The sequence below is a fragment of the Larimichthys crocea genome, chromosome XIX (genome assembly GCF_000972845.2).
Source record: "Larimichthys crocea isolate SSNF chromosome XIX, L_crocea_2.0, whole genome shotgun sequence".
NCBI classification, from domain to species: domain Eukaryota; kingdom Metazoa; phylum Chordata; class Actinopteri; family Sciaenidae; genus Larimichthys; species Larimichthys crocea.
The window spans coordinates 816702-844201 of record NC_040029.1 but is presented as its reverse complement, the minus strand read 5'-3'; the positions used below and the strand labels follow the sequence as shown (position 1 = coordinate 844201).

The window sequence follows — 27500 nt, the reverse complement described above, 5'->3', positions numbered from 1 at the left end:
TCTCTCTTTTTTTTCTGTCTGTCTGTCTCTCTCTCTATCTGTCTGTCGCAGGCCCGGATCGTCCCCTCAGCTCTCACATGACGACACACACACTCGGATCGAGCACTACGCCAACCGGTAACATGTTATCTGCATTCAGCAGCAGCTCCTCACAGTGTCGCGAACAGGAAGTCACCTTCCTCATGCTCCACTTTTTTTTTTTCGCATTCCCCGCCGCTACCCCTCGGCCCTACGAGCGCCGCAGATAATGGCTCCTCCAGAGAGCTCACCCAGACACCAGAAACATTTTGATTGATGTGATTTGGAATAATGAATTTGGAGAAAATGCAGAAGTGCAGCACACTTCCTACATTGGGATGCCTGCCTTTCCCCCCACTGTGCTCACGCAGTCGTTAACTCACGGGGGATCGGCTGGCCTAATTCTATGCTGACGCACTTCTGGGGAACTTGCGGTCAACATCCTCATGTTCACTGGACTTAATAAATGGAAAAGTTTGTCCTGTTAGTCACAAATCAGAGGTGCTTTTACCTCAGAACAGGTCTGATTACTCTCAACTACTGAGAGCTTCTTCACCCACCTAACACTCACACATGTATGAGTAACCAATGGACTTAGAGCAACTGTTCGCAACTCTGTGAGTCTATTTTAGACATGAAATGAAATGCTTTGATTGACATTGAAGATGTGAACATCCCTTCCAGGCATATGTCATATACAGTCTTGTCATATATGTCTTATATATTCAACTAAAGATGAGTTAAAGGTACAGGAAACTGTAGGCATACAAAGGATGTAATATATAATATGTAACAAATAACTTTGACACAATCTAATGCAGCTGTAAGCAACTATAAAGTCATTTAAAGTGTTTAATAATGTACATTTAATATTATTACAGCTGTTTAAATATAGTTTCATACCTTATGTTTAACCAGCAGCCTCAAGTACATTAATACTTACCGTGTATAATACATATGTAGTGTTATAAACCATTTATGACGATGCTGAATATGTGGAGTTAAAGTAAATCCTGTTCTGCTCAAATTCACTACCACAAACTATTATCCCTTTTTGTCATTTAGAAGTTAAAAGTAAAAAAGCAGCTCCACATTTTAACAGTGATGGACAAGAGTCACCCTCTGTCATCTGTTATTAGACCAGCATGATCTCTGCTCTCTACCACAGCAAATGAAAAGACATAAACGTTGTAACGCAGTTAACGTCGGCAGTATACTGTAATCAAAGCAGATTATGGCTCCACAAACGAGAGGAATCTGACAGTGACCTACACTCAGTTTGAGAGGTGCACGTCTAAAGCAGTCTAATCCAACAATCACTGCAGGTTGTGGCGATCAGTTATCAGGCAGACTAAAGAACAAACGCATTAAACGGCTCCACAAACTGCAGCCTGTACAGTGACCATGCAGTCACCTCATGAAGGAGCATCCATGCAGGCCTTTTGGATTGGACTGGGTTAGTTTTAGCTGGGCGTAAACTGTCAACACGTGAGTGTATGAATCAAAACCTGCGCTGAAGATGTCTTTAAAATGGGAGGCTGCATATTAGGCCACTATATGAGTTTCCTGTACCTTTTTAAAACAACGATCAGTCCTGCAGATATTTCTGGCTGTATATGTCAGTGCTTTGAAAGTAGTTCATGCACGTTTATTGATTATGTAGAGATGGAGAATGGGATACCTCGACACAGCAGCAGACCTTTTCCTTATAATGTAAAAGTCTGTCTGTCCTTAAGCACATCATCACTGTGGGTTTTTTAAAGAACAGTAGTACTCAGATCTAAAGTTCCAGCCTGCAGCACCATTGGTTTAAATGCTGAATGTGCTGAAATGATTGTTGACGGATGGTATGAAGCTGAATTAAAATGTCAAGATATCCCTCTGCATACAGTAGGAACTGAATCTGTACTCATGATAAAGTGATGCATTGACTTTTTGGTGAATAAGCGCTCTACAGTGAGAGGCCAGTAATCGGAGATGTCACTTACACTATCTAGCACGCCTGCATGTGCGCTCAAAAACCTCATCAACACTGGAACCAAAGGAGAGAAACTCCATCAATATCGTTGTGGTGCCTCACTGAGTCAATCAGAGCTTATTCACCAAACTGTTCCTTCAGTTTGCAGTGATGCTAACCGCACCCAAAAACCCACCGCTGAGGGACAAGAAGCAGTCAAATCATTCAAACAATGAGTCAATCAAGCAGTCGATCAATCAGTTATTGAAACAGTCAGTCGGGCACCGTTGGCATCCCTCAGTGGAGTCAGCGTGAGGTCCGAGCCACAGGCCGAGTCTTTGATCCCTGCCAGAGTGTTTGACACCACTCACTGTTGCCTCGGGGTAACACACACACATATAAATACACAGCGTCGCACAGTGACGGACGCACATGCTGAGTCACACCCCCCAGCCCTGTCCTCTCAGCCCCCTCGATGCGACTAGGCTGGTGGATTCCAGATACCATCCAGAAGATTAAAGAAAGGTGTTAGGGCGAAGAAGTAACATAATTAAGCCTTGAGAGAGCCGAAGGCCCCCAGACCACGAGGTTATCTCTTGTTTCTGTGGCATGCAGCAGCTTATGAGTACAAACACACCAGTCTGGGCAGATGCCAGTCTGTGACAGTCCATCTGCTTAAACGCTCACTGCCAAGCGGCAAGCTTTTTGTTTGGTTTTTTTTTTTAGTGCTGATAAAGCCCCAAAATCTCTTTACTTTTTGTGCAGACACTCCAACCACCAGGAAACTGATCTAGTGGAGATAGTGACGGGGCAATTTAAATCTTTGGCTTTTTCGCTCACAGCTATTTTATCACGATAGATCTGTTGGAGGAGCACAGCCGGGAGGTTTGATTACAAAGCCCGTCTAAATGGACAGACACTGGTTTCTTCAAAGATAATACCAAGAGTTTTTTTTGCTTTTTAAAGGATCTCTTTAACCGTATCACAAAACACGTTTTCTCACTCACCTCGAGTGCTATCTGTCCATGAATATATTTGTGTGTCTCCCCTGTCTCCACCCCAACGCACTGGCGAGTGGAATTTAGTTTTTGATGCACAAATATTATATGCTGCGGTTCATTACCAAGTGAAACCAGACATAAGATAATGGATGTTTAATTAGCTGGATTAACTGAGTCAATATTAGATTGGATTTTGGTGTAACTGCCGTGGTCTGTGGGAGATATCATGTTTCAATCTCAGAATTACAACTAACAGACTTCCATGAATCAACTTTGGAAGTGTTGGTCAGAGCTTGTTTCCTCTTTAGACAGACTTTATTGTCATTTAACTGTACAGTCACAATGTAGGGTTGAGCAAAATTTGGTTGCATAGGCTCAGAATAAAAACAGAAGACACAGTATACAGTCAAAATATAGTGTATCAAATATAAAATAGAATAAAATATATTATGCTAGTCTAATCCAATCAATTCACAGCTTTACAGACGTGGATATTTATAATATATATCATATTTTTAAAGAAACCAGTGTCCATTCAAAGTGCCCCCGCTTTGATTTGCTCTCCTCTGCTAATGCAGCTTAGCTGTGTTTGGCACAAGGTGTCACGCTATTTTAGACTTCCACCTCACACACAGTGTTATTGCAGTGTCTGTGACTAATGCACCACAAATTCCACTACAGTACATCAGTTACAAAATCAGTTACACGAGTGAGTCATATAAAATAGAAACCAAATCGCAGCATTAAGTGTTAGAGGTCTGCCAAGCGCCACTTTTACAAGGCAGATTTCAAGGCAACGCAAGCCAACTTTGTATAAAATCTAAAGAGGGCAGATAGCGAAGGCACAGCTTGAGTTTGTAGTGCATCAGTTGTAAACGCGATAAAATAAAGTGGCGAGGCAATAGACGGAGGGTTACAGAGGGCTGCACACAGTGTGTGGGTGTCAAACATTTCATCTGTTAAGGGTAAAATGATAACAACATATGCCAAACACAGAGGAACTCCAGCCGTCTGAACAACAGAAGAAGAAGAAAAAAAAAAACACCATTATGTGCTTCACCAAATCCTCCATTATCCCCGCTGCTGTTTGCACACAATTAGACTAACTGGGGACACGGGGCCCCGTTTGACTCCCTTCAGAGAAACAGCAATGTTTTCTACCATTCATTCGGTGAAAAGCAGCTTCCATGGAGCTGGAGGTTAGAAGTTAAACAACACATGGGGACACATAAAGTTGGTTTAGTGTTCTGTCAGTCTGCACACACTCAGTCATATCCGTATTTTCCCTCTAGAAGCTGCTAATTGCTCGACCTTTTGGTTTTGGGACTGACTGCTCTGTTTCTTCCCCCTCCGCAGGTTAGCGGAAATGGAGAATCGTAATGGCTCTTATCTGAATGACAGTATCTCACCCAATGAGAGCATGTGAGAACCGCTTTCTGTTTGTTTGTTTTTGTTTTGCCAACCCCCTCACTCACCGATTGGCTCGCTGTGTGTGACCTGGCTCTGTCTTCTTTGTTTCCATTGGCTGGTTGTGATATGTCAGCGACTGTTTACATGTGCTCAGTATTCTGGATCCAAGCTCATTTAATGGTGTTGGCATCATCATATCCCATACAGACATCCCCGTAGACCTGATATTACCAGCTGATATCAGCACATCTGTATTCAGATTGTCCTCTGGGAGAAGATGTTTATAATTAGATACAAAGATCATTAAGAAAATACCAGCATCCCAAGTAATGAGAGTATTCATGTAAACACACAGGTCCAATATTCATCTGTTTAAAGTCATCACTATAATGATGCATTTGCTTACTTCAAAACATGTATGTACAGTCCAAATGATTGTGTGATATTAAACAGGACGTTTACACGGTACAGAGAGAGGAACAGACAAATAAATCATATAAATATAGACACTCTAACGGCCTTCATAAGCAAGAAAGCAGTAATGCAAAACGATGCCCCGTGCATTCGTGCCTATCATGACGGCTTGCTGTTGGTCAACGGCACAAATTTTCTGGTCAAAGTTCTCCAGAATTCCACATGCATTGATTTACTTGAATTTACTTGACAATTTTGCAGCACTTTAAAATGCCGGTGCTTTCCACTCCTTCATTTATTTTTTTAATAACCAGCTAGCATCATCTGTGTGTCCTAAAGGTAGATTCTATTTTTGCGAGCAATCAAACTGGAACTCCTTTAATAGTGATTTGTGACAGTCAGAGCGTCCACATGACCTGAAACTCATAAATCCAGTTCACACTCATCAGCTCATGAGCCCAAATCATCAAGTAACCAACTACAACTCTCCAGCATTAAAATATATGTTTGTAAAGTAAAAGTATTGAACATGTTTATGACGAGATTGTGACTGGACTTTTTTTGGTTTTGGTAACTTGTAGCTTATTTTTAATATTTCATAGACTAAATACTTTTAAACATCAAATGTTAAACTTCTATAAAGTTGGAGGCAGCTTGTGAGAAACGATATCAGAACAGCAGAGGCAGAGAGATCCTGACTTTTAGTCCAGAGTATGGCTCAAACCCCAAATCACTGGATCCTACATATCCCATAATGCAACTTGACAGCATTTATTAGACTGTTAATCTTTCTCCCAGGATTTCTGATGACTTAAGATAAAACAAAATACTAAACAGAAAATAGGAAAAATCTGTGTTAACAATCAACAATAACTACAATATCAAGTGTATTCTAATTTTCTTTAAAAGACAGATCTCATTTCCAGTCTGACTTTATCCCACAGATGCACATAGAACTGTAGACTCTTGTAAAAGCTTCAAGTTTAATAAATGCACATGGAATTTGACCTTGACGATAAGCCTGTAATTAAAATTTCAGAGTTAAAGAGAAAAAAAAAAAAAAGCTGAGCACAAAGTATCTTGAGGCTTCATGAAGCTGATCTGAGATCTGCTCCACACTCCTCCGTGCTGAGTTTGAGTTTAGTTAGTCAGCAGCAGTGTGTTTTCAAGCTGCTCACATCTAAGCTCCTTTAGTATTCACAATGGAAGATTGGCTGAGCTGATGGCAGCGCGGCGATCGCAGCAGCGTCTAAATACCTGGCCTAATTAAAACACTCCCAAACACTGTGGGCCGCGTGTGTGCGATCGCTCAGAGTTGGCAGAGCGTGGCCAATCGAATCCCTTCAAAAAATCGGGCGCTGCACACCGAGTTAAGGACGGATGTGTTGTGAAGACGCCAGCTCTGGCCCTCTCTCTGTCCCCGCTGTGTTTTAGATTCTTCTTCTGTGGTGCAGTCCTGTTCCTCTGCTGCTGACTCGTCACTTGCTGATTTTCTTTTTCTCCATTTTTCTGTGTGTGTGTATGTGTGTGTGTGTGTGTGTACATACATGCACTGGCATCTCTACGGATGTGTGTATGTATCTGCCCATCATTGGTGGGTGTGTTTGTTGTGTGTGTGTGTGTGTGTGTTTGCAGTGATGACGAGCACATGTTGATCCAGCACTACTGCCAGTCTCTGAACCAAGGCTCTCCTCTCAGCCAGCCCCGCAGCCCCGCCCAGATCCTCATCTCCATGGAAACGGAGGAGAAAGGAGAGCTGGAGAGGGTCCTCAACGACCTGGAGCAGGAGAACAGGTCAGTGAGCGGACCCTTCTTCCTATTATTATCTCCCGCTGGCTGCATCTTTTCTTCACTCGAGCCTGAACTCAGATCAGCCTCAACAGGATCGCCTGTTAAAGTCTCCTGGTTTTACAGGAATAACAACGACCTCTTACATATCTGCTGTCTGTGCTGCACAAATCTGTAATCTGGCATCGCAGAAGTTTCAAGATGCAATACCCAAGAGCTGTGCAAAACAGTGTACCTTGGTTTCTGCCTTTGCCTGACCCCAATGCTTAGTTCTCTCAGGCTTTATGGGTCATGGCTCAGCCACCAGACACGTGCTGTAGCTTAGAGTCATCAGGTCTATGAACTGCTCTCAGTCTGTCCCCCAACAGCACAGCTCCTACAGTCACACACAGCCCTCCACCAAAATAAGGTTGCAGTTCTCTGAGTCTTGCTGCCGCAAGAAGTGACTCCAAGCATCATGAGCCAGCTTTCAGTTCGCCTCACCTATAGTGGCGAGCTTTAAAGGATGAGATCGCAGATACAAGCGGCCAAAATGAGTTTCCTCTGTAGAGAAGCTGGGCTCGGGCTTGAGCTGCTGCTCCTTTACGTTCAAAGGAACCAGTTGAGGTGGTCCGGGCTCCTGATCAAGACGCCGCCTGGACACCTTCTTTTGGAGGTTTCTCCACCTGGTAGGAGATCCTGAGGTAGAACCAGAATACGAGAGATTATATATCTCATCTGGCCTTGTGCTCATGTCACACATATTTATCATTTCATGTTAGTATAAAACATTAAAGCATCCTGATATATTTGTAAACTAACTGCTTAAAGAATATACAATGATACACAATGATGATCAGTGTTTCCTAAAAATTTTAGGTAAGTGTTTTTGTATTGACTTCCTTACTGATGTCAGTTATTCAGGGAAAATTCCACCCAGCGACACAAAGCAATATTTTAAATTATCATGTCTATTTCAAGTGCAGCCTTAAATTCCTGTTTGTTTCAAGGGTTTTTATAGTCTTTATAATTTATTATTACCCCTTTTTATAATTTATTCAACCCCTGTAAAAAGTCACTTTGTGAGGGCAGCCAAGTACCAGCGTCCTCTCTGCCTTGTATTCAAACATCCTAAAATATAAATCAATAAAGACTTCAGCAGACACGGTGCACGTGTTATGTTCCCTCCCTTTGTTCCTTTGAGCAAATGGCTGCTTCATGCATGTAGCTGATGGACATTTACTGTTCTCACACTGTGTTGCTGCAGTGTCCAAATGTCCCCTCTATAATCAATAAAGCAAAGTTCACCCTCTCTAAGCAGTGTTTGATATTTCACGTCTGTCAGAGCGAGCAGCAGCACGTTAACTCCTCCGCTGCCTTCACAGGAAGCTACAGTCCGAGTACGACCGTCTAAAGAAGGCACATGACAGGAAGGGCCTGTCTCCTCTGCCGTCGCCCCCGGAGATGCTCCCGGTGTCGCCGCAGAGCGCACGCGACGCCGAGCTCATCGCCGAGGCCAAACTGCTGCGGCAGCACAAAGGACGCCTGGAGGCCCGGATGCAGATACTGGAGGACCACAACAAACAGCTGGAATCCCAACTGCACCGGCTCAGACAGCTGCTGGAGCAGGTACACACCATTCACAGTTAACCTACACACAAAACCATGTGACCCCATATGATGTCAGAGGCAGACTGAGGTGCTCCGAGTAATTCCACAAAATGAATTCAAAGCAACAGCCTGCTGGAAATATGACACAGCATGAGTATGTGTACAAACATAAAGTGTGTTTGATGGCGACTCTCCTGACAGCGTGAAGCTGTCTGTTGTATTTGGCAGAATAAACTGGCCTTTAAACGTCCACTAAAGCATCCTGATAAGAGACGAATACATCAACCGTGTGTGCAGCGGCGAGGAGACTGTAACCTTCATCTCACTGAGACAAGACACAAACAGAAATGTCATATTTCCATCATTTCCATCACTTAGTGACGACACATCTGTATGCACCAACTCTGGAACTTTGGTTCAAATTTGAGCTACATGTGGATAGACGACTAGAGCCTGTAGTGCAGTGTAGTAAGCAGTCGTGAAAATCTTTCTCTTCTCATGTCACTGTCTCTCTTCCAGTTGGCAATGAGTTGCAAAGTCAAATCAGCAAGTTGGCAGCACCCAAATGCAGCTGAGTGACAGACACATGAGAGAACCTGTGCTCTTTAGTGGCTCTGGGATCAGTTTTGCGCTGAATGATGGATCCATCGATGGATATCCTTCATCACAACTTTAAAACAAAGCCTCAGAAACATCCATATGTCAACTTGATCATCATTTTTCTCTTACCAGATAGTCAGCCCGATGGCGCCGCTGCTTTAGTTCATCACTTCTCTCTGAGTTCAAACTGTATTTTCATGATGGGTGTGTCCCCACAGTTTACATCATCCGTGAGTGTGAGTGACTTTATTCACTCGGAGTGAAGCTGCCTCACCAGACTTTGTCCAAATTGCTGACAAAACTGCCTCCCTGGCTCAACATCTGCTGTTAAAATGCCCTTGAGCAAGGCAGTGACCCCTCATGCGCTGCAGAGGAGCCAGCTCATGTCCTGGATTAATAAAGCAAAGTCGATGTGAAGTTTCCCAGCAGAGAGCTGAGACTGAAGCAGCTTCTTCCTCCGCACTGTCTGACTGCCAGTAACAGCTGACAGCGGGGATCAGGCCAAGTCCTCGGTCCTACACACACACTTCACTTCCCTTTTGACTCCTTTAATTAAGCTGTGCACCACAGCTGCCAATTTGTTGTGTATCTAATGTGTGTGTGTGTGTGTGTGTGTGTGTCTCAGACGGATTCCAAGGTGAACGGCACAGCTCTGTCCTCTCCTTCCACCTCCTCTCAACGCTCTGACTCCTCCCTCCCTCTGCTGCGTGTGGCCGCCAGCCAGACTACTGATACAATGGGTAAAAACACACACACACACACACACACACACACACACACACACACACACACACACTCCCACTTATATCCTTTAATTTGCATCCACCCTTTTAAAGAATGGAGGATATAAATAGAGATGTCTAATTTCACAGCTCGTAGAGACCACACTGTTAAATCGTGTGTGTGTGTGTGTGTGTGTGTTGTTCACACTCCTCAGACATAACCAATGTGACTGGGTATTATTTTGGAATTCACAAAGAGAAAAAACTTAACCCCTTTCCTGTTTTCAGGTGATGACGAGCTGTCCAGCCCTTCCCAAGATGCATCTGGGCTGGAGGAAGTGATGGAGCAACTCAACAATTCTTTCCCTCATAGCCAGGGTACAGAACACACACACACACACCATGCAGTGTGTGATGAAGCTGAAGAACTGATCCGGAGTCAGATTTAAGGAAGAATTTCAGCTGAAAGTAAAACAACAGATTTTAAGTCTTTAAGTGAAGCTCTCCTCAAGGTGTTTCACTTGGAGGAAATAGAACAGTGTGGAGCTTTGATCTCATTAAAAGTCTAACTCAGATAATTAGCACAAAGACCTATTATGAACATTTGGAGGTGACTGTAGCCTGAAGAACAGAGAGCCAGGCTGTGATAGAAAGATACAGACCTGAGAGCTGCTGCAGGCCGAGGGGACTAATGAGATCTGTCCTCTGCTGCACTCTGATTTTTATTCATCACACACTTCACATTCTATACAGTACAAAACACCAAGATGAAATGATGAAAGAAACGTGATCACATGTCCAACAGTCCAAACATATTCAATTATTGTGAAGTTCAGAGACAGTAGTAAACTCTGAAAAAACTGAATTTAAACAGTGAATTATTAAAACACATGCAGGACAAAATAAGTAGTGTGTTTGCCATAAAATCTTGTTCTGATGGTAAATTCCTGCCTCAGAATGCTGCAGTATAAAGTCCAAAAATTAAATCAAACGTTTTGTTCTTTTAAACAGTTTTAAACGTTTAAAAGCGCAAAGTGGACACAGATCTGATGAGAGCACAACACATTCACCCAGAAATGTAGTTTCTATAATACTCAAACTGAGCAGATCTATGATGGAGCACATTCTGCGATCATCCAACAGCTGAAATAAATCCAAATAAAAATCAGAGACTACGAGGATAAATAAATAATTTAGACTGTTAATTTCACAAATGAATACACTGAATGAGCAACAGCTTTGTTAAAAGAAAATGAAACGGAAAAATTGCACAAAATTATTAATAATGATAAAAATAAAAACAAAACAAATGTAAATACCCAAAATAGATTATTCATGAATGGAGCATATACTAGTATGTACATGGTGTCTGATTGGTTGTAGGAGTGAAGATCAGTGTTCATACTTTGGTCCTCCAATCAGACGCTCACATTAAATCTTCCAGCCTTCATAGCCCTTTGCACGTCTTTCTTTCTCTCTATTCTGGACACCAGGCTGATTTTATTTTTCCTCTTTCTTCCTTTCTTTTCCTCCTTTCCTCCTTTTCTCCGTGAGCCAGGAGGGAGAAGGGGACACCCATGAGAGGTTAGTGGCTCATCTTTCTCTCTCCTCATCTCTCCACCTCTAAGGAGTGTGTTCACTGCATTTGGAGTTACCGTGCTTGTACCACTTTAGGCCACTATCAGAACGCGAGAGACGCCTAATAATTGGCTCAATAATGAGAATGTTGTAGCAAGCAGAAGAAAACAGAGGCAGTCTGGCCGAGTGGAAACATCACGGTACAGCGATGCAGTGAAGAAAAACAACAAATATCTGTCCTCCCTCCCTTTGTTTAATTTCCTTTCCCTGTTCTGTCCTCTGTCACACTGCTGCTCTGTTCATCACAGTAGGGAGTAGAGTTTGTGCCAACACTGTGTAACCCGTGATGTGGTGTGTGTGTGTGTGTGTGTGTTTGTGTTCACCGTGCATCTCTGTATGCAGTAGATCTGCCATGAGATGATGTGTAATAATGTCAGTTCACAATGAGGCACTCACAGTAAGACTGAACCACAGTGTCATGATAAAAGTTGTTTCTGAGGCTGAACTTCTAAGCATGACACCATTACGTACAGAACATGTCATATTCTATCACTTTTCTGTGGATGCTTCCTGTTTAGTTGTAGTCCAGTTTATCATATTGATAGGTTTATAGATTGATATGAGCCTGTAATGATCAGACTCTGATTTCTAACCACACTAAAAACTGGGCTGATACTAATATCAGAGTAAACAAATCTAATATGGATATATATATGCACTGACATTTTAACATGGGGACTTATGGAGACTCACTTCTGGAGCCAGCCTCAAGTGGACGTTTGAGGAAGTTCAGTTTTTGGCGTTGGCTTCACTTCAGTCTCCAAGGCTGTGATTAAATCAGGTTCTACTAATATCAATAACTTTCACTCTGGCACCATCATCAGGTCAAACTTTTGATTTTAATCAATATGACCAAACACACACAGAACTAACATTCCCATCAGCCTCTGTGTGTTCAGCCTTCATTCTGTCACTGTCACTGAGCGCGTCATGTCTGAGCCTCCTTGTCTCTCTCGTCAGGTCCCAGTATTGGCAGTTTGTTCCACATGGCAGATGATCTGGGCCGAGCCATGGAGTCACTGGTCAGCGTGATGACAGACGAGCAGAGCGCCGAACAGCACGAGGCCCTGCCCTTCTGATCCCGCCCCATCACCCCCTAACCTTCACCCCTATGTCCTACCCTTCCTTCCTCCCTCTCCTCTGCCCCCTCCCTCCTTCCCTCCTTCCCTACCTGTCGCATGCTTTTCTAGTCAAAACAACTGGATTGGAAACACAGTTTACAAAGAGAATATATAACGTCTATTTTTGTGAAGGATTGCGGTTCCAGCAACGACGCGTAAAAGAACAAAAGAAAAACATTATAACTTGTAGATTTCAGTAGTTTCTTAAAACGTCCTGAAGTTGTTTTATTATTAACAGAGGCTGGTTTTTAAACTTCTATGCAATTGTATAAAACAAGAGTGGGGTAGGGGTGGGGGTGGGGGGGGGGAAAGAGAGATGAGATACAAATAAGTGTGTTCAGTGTGGTCGCCATCTCTTTGTAACCGGGGAAACAGCTCAAAGCATTTCAGACATTTGTATCAGAAAAAGAATGATTGTAATCATAAGGGTGCTTTCTAAGAGGAAAATGTCTTTCTATAACAGCGTACACTACTGTCAAGGTAATGCAGGCATCCTGGATCTTTACAGTACGTTGTCTGTGAGACTGTGTGTGAGTGTGTGTGTATATGTGTGTATGTGTGTGTGTGGTGGTGGTGGTGCCTAATTTCCACATTTTTTTTTTTTCTTTTGAGCTTTGGCTGACAAACCTCATGTTATTTTTCATCTCTTCATTTATCCGTTCATCCGTCCAGCCATCCATCAATTTGTCCATCCTCCCTGTATTTCCGTCTCTATGGCAACCGTTTTTTATCCCTCTATTTGTTTGCTGCAGTGTACTGTATGCATAAGTACACGCTGTAATACAGCCCGATTCAGAGCTGAAACAACAACTTGAGGCACGTCATCTGACATCATTGTTTGGATCATAAACATAATTAGTGCAATTTAAAAACAACACACTGTAATCTTTTGTTTATTAAGTCATTAAAAATAAATAAATCTTTGGTACTGGACATGCTCAGACTATCCTGAGCAAAGGTCCTTAGTATGGTAAGACTTTACTGAATACTACATTTCCCATAATGCAACTTAATACCGTCTTTGGTGCCTGGTGAGTTCCCACATCTTTTAAAGTCCATGCATCTGTTTTACAGCACAGACAAGATAACCCTGATGACATCACTATGACATCATGAGGGTTATTTTTCTCAGCCTATGGAAAGCTCCCTCCAGAGTCACAGAAGATATTAAATAACTGTTTTCAGATTAAGTCTTACTCCCCATGATGAGTAAACTAATCTTCATATGAAAAATGTGTGAGTGCCCCTTTAATTTTAAAGCTACAGTGCAGTGTTTTCATGCGTGACTTCTCTTTGCAAATGTTTTCTGAAAAAGGAATTTCATTCCACACATTTATTAGGCCTCAAACACTGAATGTTATTATAAATATACAGATGCTACACATACTATGAAACAGAAGTGTGCTCTCTAACCACGCCCAACAGTGATGTCACTGTGTCCTGGGGTACACTTCAAATCACTGCAGCAGATTACGACATGAGACCACTGGAGGTCAGCAGAAACAAGATGTCATGAGAGTGTTAAAGAAGTCACATGGTGTCACAGCATGCACTCTGGTCTGATCGGTATTATCTGACCATCACAAGTTCTTTGTCACCTTTTGTAGAGAGAAACTGACGTTTAAAACGGCATCTTTAATATCCAAACTAGATATCAGTTGTGATATGTAAAGCTAAATATTTGTTGTATCAAAGCTGCCAATATGTAATAATTAGTATTTTGAAGGTCCATTATTTTCAGCTCTGCGTCGGGCCTCGACACAATCCTTCAGAGAGAGAGAAACGTCCTGATTGTTGCACTGGTTCATCTGAAGTATCACTGAGATAGTTTCTGTGTATTTTAGGGCCTGTTGAGTACACACAGTACACTGTGTATTGGTCTCTAAGTTGACAGTATCTGTACTGTACTAGAACCTTAGAAGAATGTTATTTGAATTGATTCTGAGCACTACAGTGTTACAAGGCTGCTAGCTGAGCTTATTTTCGAGGAACTCTTCTGTTTTCGGCAGAGAAATGTTGAGTTTTAGGAAGCCCGCTAACGTAAGCTCTACCTCGTGTGAATTGTCAAAGTCCAGAGGCAATTTCTCTACTGTACTCGACCCCACGCTCCTCTCAGATTGTTGATCATGAATTGATTATTGCTGGCTGATTGATTCATGTCAGATATCCTGTACATCGCTCCGTACACTGCGCTGTACGAGCCTGCGATCTGAATGTTGGGATGCATTCACTGCATTGACTCGTATAAGAACCATCAGTTACAAATCAAATGAATCCGTGTGCACTACTGTCATACCTGGAACATGCTAGATATTTGTTTTGTGTGTGGAGGATGCGTTTATTCTAGCAGTGTGTTACATTTTGTCTTTGGTTAAGCAGCTCTTTTGTTTTGTGCTGTGTGAGGTGTTACGATATTAGCATGTGTGACTAAATAAACTCCATCCTTATTTAATGTATAACCACTCAGAGAAGTCCGTGGGTGCATCGCGGCGTTATACACTCGTGTGTGAGTTTTTGGCATCATTTTCTTTCAGCATGATCCAAAAGGCTTTTTGTTTTCTGATCCAGACACTGAATTTGATTTCTTTTGTTTTTCATTTCTAACGTTTGTGTTTCATTCTCACATCATTTTTCAAATAACGCGTCAATACTTCACAACATATCAGATTCCACCAAATATATGCCTTACTACTGTATTATAAAATGCTTTACTGTATATCAATAAAGCACGCAGTTATGTTGATTTGACTCGCCTCTTTGATTGTTTGATAAATGCAGTTTCTTTTGTTTAACCATGAATGCACGAAAAACATATTTTGAAAAGCTGTTATACAAAAAACATTATCCTAAAGTTTATATATAAAGTTTTTATATATATATATAAAATAAGAAGCATAGAGAAATGTTGAATGTTTTATTTTTATAGAAGAAAAACATCTGCAAAATATATAAATGTCATCAGGTCATCAGTTATTAAAGTCTTGGTGACCTGCTTTTGAATATAAGGATAAAATACCTTTATTTTATATACAATATATATCAATTATTATGTTTGAGCCCTTTCATCTTTTAAAGCTGTATTAACATAACATCGACGTGGCTAACAGATTAGCAGACAGTTCAACAACAGAACAACATTGATTTAAAATAGTGTTTGTGTCCACCTGATGAATAGAAGTCCAATATTCTCTCTCCTTTTCGCTCTGTTTTGGTCTCCACCATCTCCTGAGAAAAATATCTGGTCACTGTGTCTGTCTGCTGTTTGGTGCTAAGCAGGTCGTGTGCAATGGGTTTCACTAAAAGCAGCTGAGGATAACGCTGAGGCGAAACCAGAACAGTCGAGTTGTGGGGCATGAAACCAAAACAATGAGCTGAAAGAGGGTAAAATGTGGAGCTGAAGCCAACAGGTGATGGAGTCGGATATAAGAGCAGCTTTGATGTTCAAATGTGTGTAACGGGGTTATAAGCAAGCTAAACTCCCCGGTGATACATAGTGTATCTGATCCAACAGCTCCTGATGTTCACATTAACCACATCTGTATCTTTATAAAATGTGCAATACGTTTCAAGTGTGAAAAAATGTTTGAGTTCAGTTTTTGGAAACACCACCAACTTTGTAGGACTTGAGGGAGGATGTCTCTTATCACATTGACGTTCGACCTCCTCTACTGGCGTCTTGGCCACATGCTCCACATCCCTCTCCACATTCCCGTCAGAGTGTGTCTGAATGACCTCATCCTGTACGCGTACAGAATCGGGTTGAGGGCCGAGTTGACGTGGGAGAGCAAAATGGCCGCTAGTGTAAGCGACATGGGCACCTCGTTCTGCGGGGCGAGCAGCAGGATGCAGTTAATGACGTGGATCGGCATCCAGCACACCATGAAGAGAAACAGGACCAGGAAGAGGGAGGTGGCTTTACGCAGCTCCTGACAGATGCGGGTGTTAGATTTGGACTTTGTGGACTCTCCTGGACGGGGATCAGCAGGGGCGCAGCTGCTGCTGGAACCAGCTATGGTGATCCTGACAGTGGTGGTCACAGTGGTGGTCTCAGTTTTAATAAGAGACCCGATACCAGGCTCTGTCTCCTCCCGAGCCTTCGCTCTAGCCTTACATGTTCTTGTCTCAACATCCGCTCTGCCTCCTGTGGTTCCCCCAGCAGCTGAACTCCCAGTATCCTCTGCACCAGTGCACCCACTGCCAACAGTTATGTCCTCCGCGGTTCCCCTGACCACAGCAATGCGTCTGATTTGGTGGCGGACGGTGATGAAGATGTGGCTGTAGATCATGAACATGGCCACCAGCGGCATCAGGAAGCAGCAGAAGAAGTTGAAGTAGACCAAGTAGTTCATGTCCACCACACAGGTGAAGATACAGTAACTGGAATGACAGGGAGGTACTATATATATTAAATGATATCATTCATTCACACACAAATAACTTTATTATACAGAGTACATTTATGTTCCTTCCTGCTTGGGATGCAGATTATTGTTATACGAGCTCCATCAGAGGCTGCTGTACATGTGGACATTTCCCTGTTTCCTTGCTCCTGGTGGAATCTGTTGGGTCTCTGTAGGAGAAACCACAAACCTAACAAGCACATTCATAGTACTAGCTTGAAAAAGCTGGAAGTTGAAGCTGACAAAGTGGTGAGACTGCATCAGCTGCAGCTCACTACAGGAATTTCTATGGAAACTTCTCTACCATTGTCCATCCACTACCCGGTCTGCTCAGTCCAAACATGGATCTTGTGTGGACTCCTGAGTCGACCATCCAGTGTGTTACCTTTCATGCAAATTCATAACGCACACGGTCATTTACTCCACCATTGAGAAAGAAGTCATTGCTTTTCTGTTATCCAACATTTTGATATATATGTTGGCTCCAGATGTTTCTGTTGTAATCTTTACACCCTCTCATCTTTTGTCCTACATGTACAACCAATAACCATCAAGTCCTGCAGCGGACTCAACTTCAAAACTCGGTACAAGTTTCAGAAAAAGTGTTGGCAGATGCTGGATGACTACCCAAAAAACATCAGTTTGTGTCCTAAGTAGTTTATATGTAGATTTAGACGTGTGGTCCCCTGCTTCTGATTGGCTCAAGGTGATAAAGGCAGGTAGGGACCTGGAGGACTTCTGATTGGAGCAGCCCTCCAATCCACCAGTAGGCGATGACATTAAAGCATGTGTACTTGCTAAAACAAAGTCATTTATTGTCAGAAGTTAGGCTTAATTAAAAAGAGAGAATGTATGCTGTTTAAAGAAATAAAACGTATCCAAGAGAGTACTTGGAAAAACTTAAAGAGAACAGCTCTATGAGCCAGGTGAGTCTGCATGAGCGTAATCAGTAACTTAACTGTACCTGGTCAGCAGGTAGATAAAAAGTCTAATTTATTGAGCTGATTCAATAACACAGGCTGAGACATTTATGTAAATTAGTCTCTCTAATCACACCCTGCTGATTGGAGGATCAGACAACCACACCCTTAACTCTGCATACACACAAACTACAAGACATTGTCAATTGTCAAACAAAGTTATTTAACCCTCCAAGACAAATGTGGCCACGCCTCATGAGCTGGAACCAATCAGGAGCAGAGGATCATCATCTTTGCGCACTGCTGTATTACAGTACATGCCATCTGCTGTCTGTACACACAACCCGTTTTCCTGTATTCACTCATCCGTTCATCCATCCATCTTCACTCCTCATCCTCTTACTCTGAGTCTGGTGGTTGCCTTTGTGGGTCCATAAATGGCACCGAGCCGGTGATCGCTGCCAGTCCCCAGGTGACCAGCAGGGCCAGCCGGGCGTTCCTGGGGCTCATGACACGTTGGTACTGGAAGGGCAGAAGGATGGCCATGTACCGCTCCGCTGCTACTGCTAACATGCTCAGGATGGAGCTCTGAAAAAGACAGACAATCCACTGATCACTGCTTATTTTGGATATGGAGTTCAATGGGAAGAAAATATTCCCAATGATGAAAAAAAGCCAAAACCACCAAGCAATCCTACCTGTGTGAGCACCAATAGGAAGCTGAGTAGAACCAGGCAGAGAGGCAGGTTATGGCGAGGTTCACCCAGGTTTGTCAGCACTGCACAGGGGATGGCCACCAATCCCACCAGGATGTCTGCCACTGCCAGCGATACCTTTACACATACAAAGTAAAAACACACTTTTGGTCCTTTAGATATCTGCTTGTAGTTTTTCCAAAACCACATACAAACAAACTGTTGTGTAAAACACATATCTCACCAGGAAGTAGTTGGTGACTGTGCGAAGTTTCTTATTGTGGGTCACAGCCAGACAAACCAGGAGGTTTCCTATGATGGCCATCACGGCCACGAGGAGCTCGGTGGCGATGTAAATCCCTTTAAACTGGGGTTGGTATCCATACGGCATCGCTGCCGTACAAGCTCCAGCAGATGCATTCATGATGAGAGGGAGATTCCACAGTCATGGAAAACCTGGAAATGGCACATGTGATGCTCACACAGATCAGTTTCTTCTATCAAAGCACTTCCATTTCTAAAGTCTCTGAGGAAAACACTGACTGTAAAAGACGTTGTGTTCTTTCCACTTTGGTTTGTCTCAATTCAAAGACACTCATGCACTTCATTTGTCCGCTGTTTCTGTGAAAGTCCTTCCTCCCTTTCACACTAAGAGCACAAATTGAATTTAGCTGAAGAGATATGAGCGAGGAGGGGAACAGTGGTTGTTATGAAGCTGAGTCTGGCCTTTGTCCCGACCAACTGAGGGGTGAATATTGTTCCTGATAAAGGACAAAAACAACAAACACTGAGCCAAGTATTCACTGTTGACGCACACTGATAGGCATTCAAAGCTGCTGCCCGTTGCTGCACACACATGTAAATATACTGTTGATATGAACTACACGCACTCAATCACATCTAATGAGGAGGTCTTCATTTCCCTTCTAAACAAAACAAGCTAAATTAAAATCAGTGGGGACTGTCCGCAAATGATCTGGACAGGGAGGGAGGACTGGACCTCATGTTTGAGTTATTCCAAAATGCACCTTTTTTTTTTTTTAAAGGTATAGATAGATAGATAGATAGATAGATAGATAGATAGATAGATAGATAGATAGATAGATAGATAGATAGATACTTTATTGATCCCAAAGGAAATTCAAGCATTCAAATTCAAAATGTACTAGTTGCAACTATTAAATATGAAGACTGGCTGTTTTTATATTACTTCATATCAAATATATTTAGTTTTATGACTGTTGGTTGAACAAAACTAGACATTTTAAGACTTCACCTTTGTTACATTGTAACTCTATGATACATTTAATTTAATTCGTTATGATGTAAATTAAATAGAAGGTGGCAGATATACATCTTGTGTGTCTTAGAACAGATATGTTGATCTTACTAGATACTAGAAAAGTAATGATTGAAATTGATTGATAAACATAATTACTGGCCCATTTATATGATCAAATGTTTCCATGGTAAACAAACGAGGCGTGTTTTTAATTGAACTATTATGATGTGACTTGCCAGTGAAATAAAAGACAAATCTGCTGTATGAAAAGCACCAAATCAGAAAGAGAACTATTGAGCAAAAATACAAAATACATAATTCTCACCACACCTTCACACTAATAATTTACATACAGTCCCTTAGAAATGAAAAATAAAAAACAGAGCACAATAAGACTCTATAAACCGTTAGAACCACAGCAGATCCATGCAGATGTATCGTTATGGGTAGCTCAGGTCCAGATTATGATGTGAACTCACCTGTGTTAGGTTTCAGGTGCAGTCATCACACAGTATGAGAGGTCCAGACACTACAGTCATGTGAGGTTGGTACAGGAGAGGCATCAGACTTCATTGATGTGCAGAACACACTGGGAGGAAAGTGAGGAAGAAGCAGGAGGAGCATCAAGTGTCAGAATGAAACCACACCCTCCTCCACCTTTTCCTCCATCCCCCTCTCTCCTTCTTCTGTTCTCTCTCTTTCTTGCACAGCAGATAAAGAAAGATAAAGCAGAATACGTCAAGCTGGAGTCTGTTGAATGAACTGCAGCAGTGGGTGAAATGGAAAAGTAGATATGCTTTGACGTAAATCTCCAGTCTGTTCCTGACAGAACAAACATGTCATATTAAATTTTGAATTATGAACGCATCAGCTACTCTTTCCTATGTAAAAGTGTGTGAGATTTCAGTAAAGAACAATGAAAAAGGAAGCCAAGCATGGTGTGCAAAGCAGCTAAAACTGGAAACAAATAAATGAAATCTATAAATAGATACAAGTTTAAAATATGCATATTTAAGTATCATCACATTGTGACTTTACAAAGTATCACTATCATATTGTTAAAATAATAAGTACAAGTACTGAAAAAGTTTAATTTGAACTATGAAAGCCAACCATTTATATCATATTTATACTATACACAATACTGCAGTGAAATTAGCAACAATCCATCATATTTTATGAATGAAATCTAAGAAATTGTTAACTATATCTGTCATACGGTCCGTTTGCAGTTGGATCACTTATTCATTGTTTGTGGAGCTGTCATCTCATCCAGCAGTTCTGGACTGTAGTAGTTCAACAGCCGAACACAATGTTTAAGCGTCATCTACAGTTGAGTGCAAGGACTTGTCTGCTGGGACTGGAGGACGAGTTACCTGCAGATTTTCACGACAGAGACCTTTTACACATTCTGCTACATTGCGCTCGGAAATGTATCATGGCCTTATGGATCTCAGATAAAGCCCCACTCTCAATCAGTGGAAACAACCGTGACTAGTCCCTGAACTCCCCCTTTCCTTTTTTAAAATGTATTTATTTATTTATTTTTTATTATTTATTATTTATTTATTTATGTTTTATTTTTTTTTATTATTAATGTATGTGTATGTGTACTAATGTATATTTTATGTTGCTCCTTTCTACAAATGCTTTGCAAAAAAGTTCAATAAAAATATGTTTGAAAAAAAACAGTTGCTTGACTAAATGTACTTAGTTACATCCCACCACTAAATATGAAATAAAAAATAAAAAAAGATATGTTGTATGATTTATGAGATATTAGAATGACTGAATAAACTAATTCATTTAAAGAACATGTTTTATGTCAAAATGTATTAATAATAAATATTATGTATATGTGAGTGAAGATTCCAAATTACATTTAAATGTTTTAATATTTAGCTGCTTTCCGCCATTCCCACCGGATGTCGCCAGAACACTTTTGTGTTTTGAATTTGAACATGACATATTACATAGGACGCCGCATTGGAGCGGGTTGGTCGTTGGTCGCGATACGTCAACGGGTCCGCCCATATTGGATGTGGCAGATCTGCCCGTTAAAACTACAAAGGAAATGGACTGAATTCCTAAAGCGCCTTTCTACAAAGTTCTTTAAGTTATGTCTCTATATACCCATTCACACACACACTATATATCTGGGAAACAAACAGGCACCAAAAACACGTATGTAACTTTAAAGTGATGATTATAAATGTTTACTCCTTATGAAGCACCAAACAACGTATGTATTTTTCTAATGCTGATGGTTTACAGCTACTAATGTGTGTAACCTGTTATGTGATGATACTTGAAATATTTTATTTAACATTTAATCTGTGTCTTATAATAGACCTGACTGAAATGTCGATTACTGAATAAGAGCACTAACGTGTACATTACACGTGGAACATATATACATACATAGTACACACACCAACACCACACACACACACACACACAAAAAGGGTTTATATGTGTGTGTGTATTTATTTGTTTTTGTTATATAGTATACTATATTCTATATATATATAGATATATATATATATATATATATATATATATATTATATTATATATATACTGTATTTGTCGTTAATATAAGCAGGATCTGTTGATAAAATGACAGTGGAGGCAGCATCAGCAGAGGTCCTCACTGTAAGGCACAAATAATGGATGCCTAAATAGATTTCATTTCTGAAATTCAAGCATTGCACGGCTTTAAACATGTTCCTAAGCTCATAAATATGAAGATCCTCCTATGAAAAATGAAATTATATATCCAGGAAAGATCAGAGCGACCGTTTCTTCTCCTCTCAATTTCATCCAGCCTCCCTCTCTCTCCCTCACCCTCTGAGTTGCCCATCCTGTCCCTGCATCTCTCTCCACACACCCACAGACACATCATCTTCACCTCTACTGTATTGTCCTGGGTCTAAACTAGCTCATAAGGATGCACTACAGTAGAATTGCGTATCCGAGGGGTCATTGCTGGTGAGTGTTGTCTGAGGGCTGTGTGGTCTTATTCTAGTGAGTGCCCAGCTGCACGCTATATTCAGCAATACAGGATAGAGAAAACATTGCATACAGCAGGGCAGGACTGTGGGGGATGCCTACTAATCTTTCTCTGCATCGTTCCGAGTTACTGAGAAGACTGTCTGGGCCAAATATGTACCAGAGAAGATGAGAACCGTTAGTGCTATGGACGTTTCATCCGGGATGGTTATTATAACAATTACCTCAAACAATGCTGCATCCCTCATCCGTGAAATAATACTACCGATGATCATATAATAATAATCACAAACCTACTAATAATATAATAATACACAACCTGTGCTGATGTGTTCAAAACTCATCTAAAGCCATTATTGAATTAATTAAAAAAGTAACAAAAAAAAAAGAAGTAAAAAAGTAAATGGAGTGTTGATGATATTTATTAAAATATTAATACTGAGGGTAAAACCAGAAGTCACTCTTCACCACTTACATCTTAAAAATTAACACCATAAAAGAGATAAAAGAGAAAACAGAAAATAGCTGCCTGCACAACAATCAATAGAATAAATTACTTGACTGTTTATTTTCAAGATATGTATGTGCTGAAGTTATTTGCCTTGCCTATTGATCTTATTATTCAGTGTAGAAACATATAGTGGAAAGTGTGGAAACAATAAAAAATCAGAAAAGTCATCATTTAGGCATCTTTAACGCGCACACACGCACACGTATATGCGCGGGTCAGTAGTAGCCATGGAAATATGAAACGGTCACGCCGCAGACGAGGTCATATATAAGCCTGCTGACCTTCGCAGTTCTCACTTTGCCACGTGAACTTGACCCGGAGTGACCTGCTGCCAAAAACTGTACCGCGTGGAAACCGTGGGAGAGGAGACGAGAGGAGAAGGGAGAAGAAGGAAGAAGGAGACCGAAGAAGAAAGGAGGAGGAGAGGAGGAAGCAAAAAGGCCGAAGGAAGAGAAACACACCTGCGGGAAAAGATGCCTCCAGCCGGACCCGCCCGCCCTCCCCTCCCTTGGAGACCGCCTGCGCTGGACCTGCCTGTGACCGGCCCTGCCTGAGGACCTGCCTCCGGGTTAAGACACTTAAATCAATGTATTCTTCTTCTTATTCTCTAATATGGGAGCAGAACCTGTGTAATTTGAAAGTGGCGAGTTGGAAAATGTTTTGAGATCAGTTGGGTCATACTCGGTTGTAAAACGTGTTTGTTAGTTTGGTTTTAGCGCTTTTAAAACTTCGGGAAACAATCTTAACAATGTGCAGCGATGTACTGACGTTTTTTATTTTGATATTGTATTTGTTTTAATTTGTCGATTTTGAGTGAAAACATATTTTTAAAGTCAAGTGGCGACTGGGCCGTTTTTCATAAAACGCATCGCATGTACATTTTACACCATGGGACGATGGAACTTTTAATGCCGGTGAACGCCTGAAACAGCGCATGGCGTAATCAGAGCGTCACCCTGTTTGAAACGTACACGAGGATCTGTTGTCGTTTTAAATAGCATATACAAGAGCATATAAACATAGACACAGACATGACTAGACGGTGCGATTGGCGTGTCTGCGTACGTAACGGCGTCAGCATATTGGAAATGTGGCAGATCTGCCCGTAAACTAAACAAGGAAACGGAGCAGTGACTCATAAAGCGCCTCTTCTAACAAAGTTCTTTAAGTTAATGCCTACTTATCAACAGCCCATTCCACAACACACAATTAGATCTGGGAAACAAACAGGCACCAAAAACAACGTATGTAACTGTTTATATGATGATCTGAAATGTTTGACAGAATCCTTTGTAATGAAAACCGAAACACGTGATTATTTTTCTAATTTGAGTGTTCACGCTACCTAATGTGTGTAACACTGTTACTGTGATGATACACTATTGCATATTTATATGTACCATTTAATCTGTGTCTATAATAACCAGACTGGAAATGTAGATGTGGGAATGCGGGTTTTCTGAATAAAGGCACTAACGTGTACATACGACAGACACACACACACACACATACTATGAGATCTATAATGATATATATATATATATATTATATATATCTATATATATATATGGTGTGTGTGTGTGTGGGTGTGTGTGGTGTGGTGTGTGTATATATGTCATATGTGTGTATATATATATATTAGATATATAGATAATATATATAGTCTATATATATATAGATATATTATTAATATAACACACACACAGTATGAATGTCGTGTGAGTGTGTGTGTTGTGTGTGTACAGTGTGGTAGATATGTTCGGTAGAGACGTTAGTGCTCTTTATGCAGAAAACCCTCATTCACATCTAACATTTCCGGATCTGGTTATTATAGACACAGATAAATGTTAAATATACAATATGTCAATTATTTTATCAACGAACAGTGTTACCACACTTAGTAGCTAGTAAAACCACTACAGCATTAGAAAAATACATCCGTTGGTTTGGTGCTTAATTAAGGGAGTTAAACATTTATAAATCCATCATTAAAAGTTACATACGTTTGTTTTGGTGCCTTCTTGTTTCCCAGATATATTAGTGTGTGTGTTGAATGGGTGTATAAGACATTAAACTTAAAGAACTTTGTAGAAAGGCCGCCTTTATGAGTTCCAGTCCCATTTCCTGTATAGTTTACGGGCAGATATGCCCGCTACAATATGGCGCGATGTCGACCTACGATCAGCACTCAATGCGGCGGCCGTCTATGTCTGGTTAAAGTTCCTCATGTAATGAATCATTTTTAGGGACCAAAACCTAAACTATACTGTAAACAATAGTGTGAAATTAGATTATTTGGATTTAATGATTGGATTAAATCAACTAGAAAAATTTAAATGAGAAATTTTTAGTGTTGCCGTTCTTTCTGGCCCCGTCGCCCCCATAATAATTACTGGACACTGCTCCTCAACTACCCTCAACTCTTTCATTTTTAACATTGTTTATTGTTAATAACGAGGAACTATATTTTATAGTCAACTGTTACTCGCGTGATTGCTTAACAATTGTGGTGTGATATGGAGGTTGACTATTAAATGACTATGTATTACATGAGTAGGTCCTTGACATTTACTACATTACATACATTATATTACCATTTTTACGCTACATTAATAATATCACTTTCTATCTACATTAGTACATTATTACTATACATTACATATTAGGATTTTCCTACACTTACATATATACAACTTTACATTTTGGCTAACATAACATTACATTAATCAACTACATCTTTAGTTGTTCTCCATTCTTCTCGATGTCGAGGAGGGGGAGAATGTCGCACCTTCGTTATAGCACTGAGGACTCCTATTCGTAGTTTCGTTCATGTTTTGTCTCAGTGATAACAGTGAGTGCGTCGACAAGGATGGTTACACAGCGGCCTCAAAACAATCCATGATGTTGAGGTTGTTTGCCATCATTTAAACTTCTTCCTCAGTGACGTTACGGTAACCAAGAAGCAGAAAGTTTTTTCATCTGACGACTGCTCATCATCATGAATGTCCCATCGGTCTCGTATGCCATCAATGTTGCGAGGCTGTCCTCCTCTGTTCAGACTCTTCTTCGAGACAGACTCCTCATCATCTGACTTGGATGTCTCCACCATCCAGTCAGACGAAAAGGATTACTCCTTCCAGCGTTCCCGGCCTGGAACTGGGGGTTCAGTCCTCATCATGTCCTCCCTGCTCCGCTTTAGGAAGCTAGTACCAGAAGAGGAGAGGTGGGATCCTGATGCTGCTTGAGGACTCAGGCGATGAGTTCACAATCCCAAACATCATGCGCCTTCAGCTGACCATCATCACACAGAGACAGGGATGTGGCCATGGTCTTCATATGAGGACTGATGCCAAAAAAAAGGTCTGTATCATCTGAAGAGCTGAAGGCGGGAGCCTTCGCCTTCAGATGAAGAACAGAACACTGAGAAGGCATCGTCCTCATCTGAAGAACTGGAGAGGGAGTCTTCGCCTTCGTCTAAAGAGCCTGAAAGGACGTCTTCGTCTTCGTCAAAGAGGTGGATCCCTCGTCTTCATCGAGGGATGATCGAGGCGTCACCATCCTCTCGTCGACAGCAGGGAGCTGCTCATCTCATCGGAAGAGAAGATTGTCGGGGTCACCTCCTCTCCGTCAGAAGAGATGGAAGCCCTCGCCATGCAATCTAATAGTTGACGTCGCGGGTCACCATCCTCTCCGGCAGAAGGACTGGAGCCCATCGTCATCAACTAATCGACTGACGAAGAAAAGTACTCTTGCACGAAGGCGGAGGACATCTTGCGAAATTTAAAGAAAAGTTGAGTTATTAGAGTTCATATAACAAGTGTGATAGTTAAAATAGTAATCACCCCAAATACACTTAACAATTAAATTGATTCTGTCATAACGTTGTGGTGTGAGAAATGAGGACATGACCAAACACACATGCCAAAGATTCTCTCATGGAATAATACATGGTTCAAGGTCAAAAAGAAAAACGTCCAGCAGACCAATCACTATGTACATTTAGTGATTATGAAAACCCATTCAAACGGCTCACACACCACACACACACACACACCACACACACCACACACACACACACCACACACCCCACCACAGTGGTACCAAACATGGGCCCGTGCTGACCATCAACATGGCAATAACCTTATTACCAATCAATGGCAACAAGTTTCTTGCCCAGTCTTCCGACAAGCACAAACATGACGACTGAATCGCAAAACAAGCGAAGCAGCAGATAGACAAACCAGACCGCATCAACACGCCTATGACACGACGTGGACGACACAGATGGCATTTGCACTTAAGAAAAAAGTGAAAAACCGCACATACTGGTTACGCCTCATTAACAATACAACTGTTTACTAAGTTAAATTAGTTTCAGGGCTGGGGCCAGCAACACACAGGGACTTTCTTTAACCAGACCAC

At 41.4% G+C, this 27500-nt stretch overlaps 2 protein-coding genes across 6 annotated transcripts in view; one reads left to right on the top strand and one right to left on the bottom strand.

The window, feature by feature from the left end:
• The window catches only part of dmd (dystrophin), a 320865-nt gene extending 305866 nt beyond the window's left edge, over nt 1–14999 (top strand). For all 3 annotated transcript variants that reach the window (XM_027291475.1, XM_027291477.1, XM_027291476.1), the window contains 7 exons: nt 52–117; nt 4333–4398; nt 6436–6594; nt 7953–8196; nt 9404–9518; nt 9789–9878; nt 12099–14999. In XM_027291475.1, coding sequence (XP_027147276.1) covers nt 52–117; nt 4333–4398; nt 6436–6594; nt 7953–8196; nt 9404–9518; nt 9789–9878; nt 12099–12217 — 859 coding nt within the window. In that variant the 3' untranslated portion in view covers nt 12218–14999. The remainder of the gene's footprint in view (nt 1–51; nt 118–4332; nt 4399–6435; nt 6595–7952; nt 8197–9403; nt 9519–9788; nt 9879–12098) is intronic.
• A 322-nt stretch (nt 15000–15321) lies between these two features.
• LOC113748333 (adenosine receptor A1-like) lies at nt 15322–20184 on the bottom strand. Of its 3 annotated transcripts, XM_027291768.1 has the most exons (6): nt 20036–20184; nt 18818–18922; nt 18519–18730; nt 18278–18412; nt 17983–18167; nt 15322–16636 (listed from the first exon to the last, which is right to left on the bottom strand). In XM_027291768.1, the coding sequence occupies exons 3-6, from the start codon at nt 18696–18698 to the stop codon at nt 15925–15927; spliced, it is 1212 nt and encodes a 403-aa protein (XP_027147569.1). In that variant the 5' UTR covers nt 18699–18730; nt 18818–18922; nt 20036–20184; the 3' UTR covers nt 15322–15924. The 3 variants fall into 3 exon arrangements, with proteins under 3 accessions (XP_027147569.1, XP_027147568.1, XP_027147570.1); XM_027291767.1 differs by lacking the exon at nt 18818–18922; XM_027291769.1 differs by lacking the exon at nt 20036–20184 and having other exon boundaries at nt 18818–19060.
• Nucleotides 20185–27500: the final 7316 nt, after the last annotated feature.

What these genes read in the sequence shown, in the direction of transcription:
- LOC113748333 (XM_027291768.1), bottom strand. Translation starts at nt 18,698, where the DNA reads ATGAATGCATCTGCTGGAGCTTGTACGGCAGCGATGCCGTATGGATAC. An exon ending in TCCTATTGGTGCTCACACAG is followed by an intron (nt 18,168 to 18,277) that starts GTAGGATTGCTT and finishes TGTCTTTTTCAG; the next exon opens with AGCTCCATCCTGAGCATGTT. An exon ending in AGGCAACCACCAGACTCAGA is followed by an intron (nt 16,637 to 17,982) that starts GTAAGAGGATGA and finishes CTGTCATTCCAG; the next exon opens with TTACTGTATCTTCACCTGTG.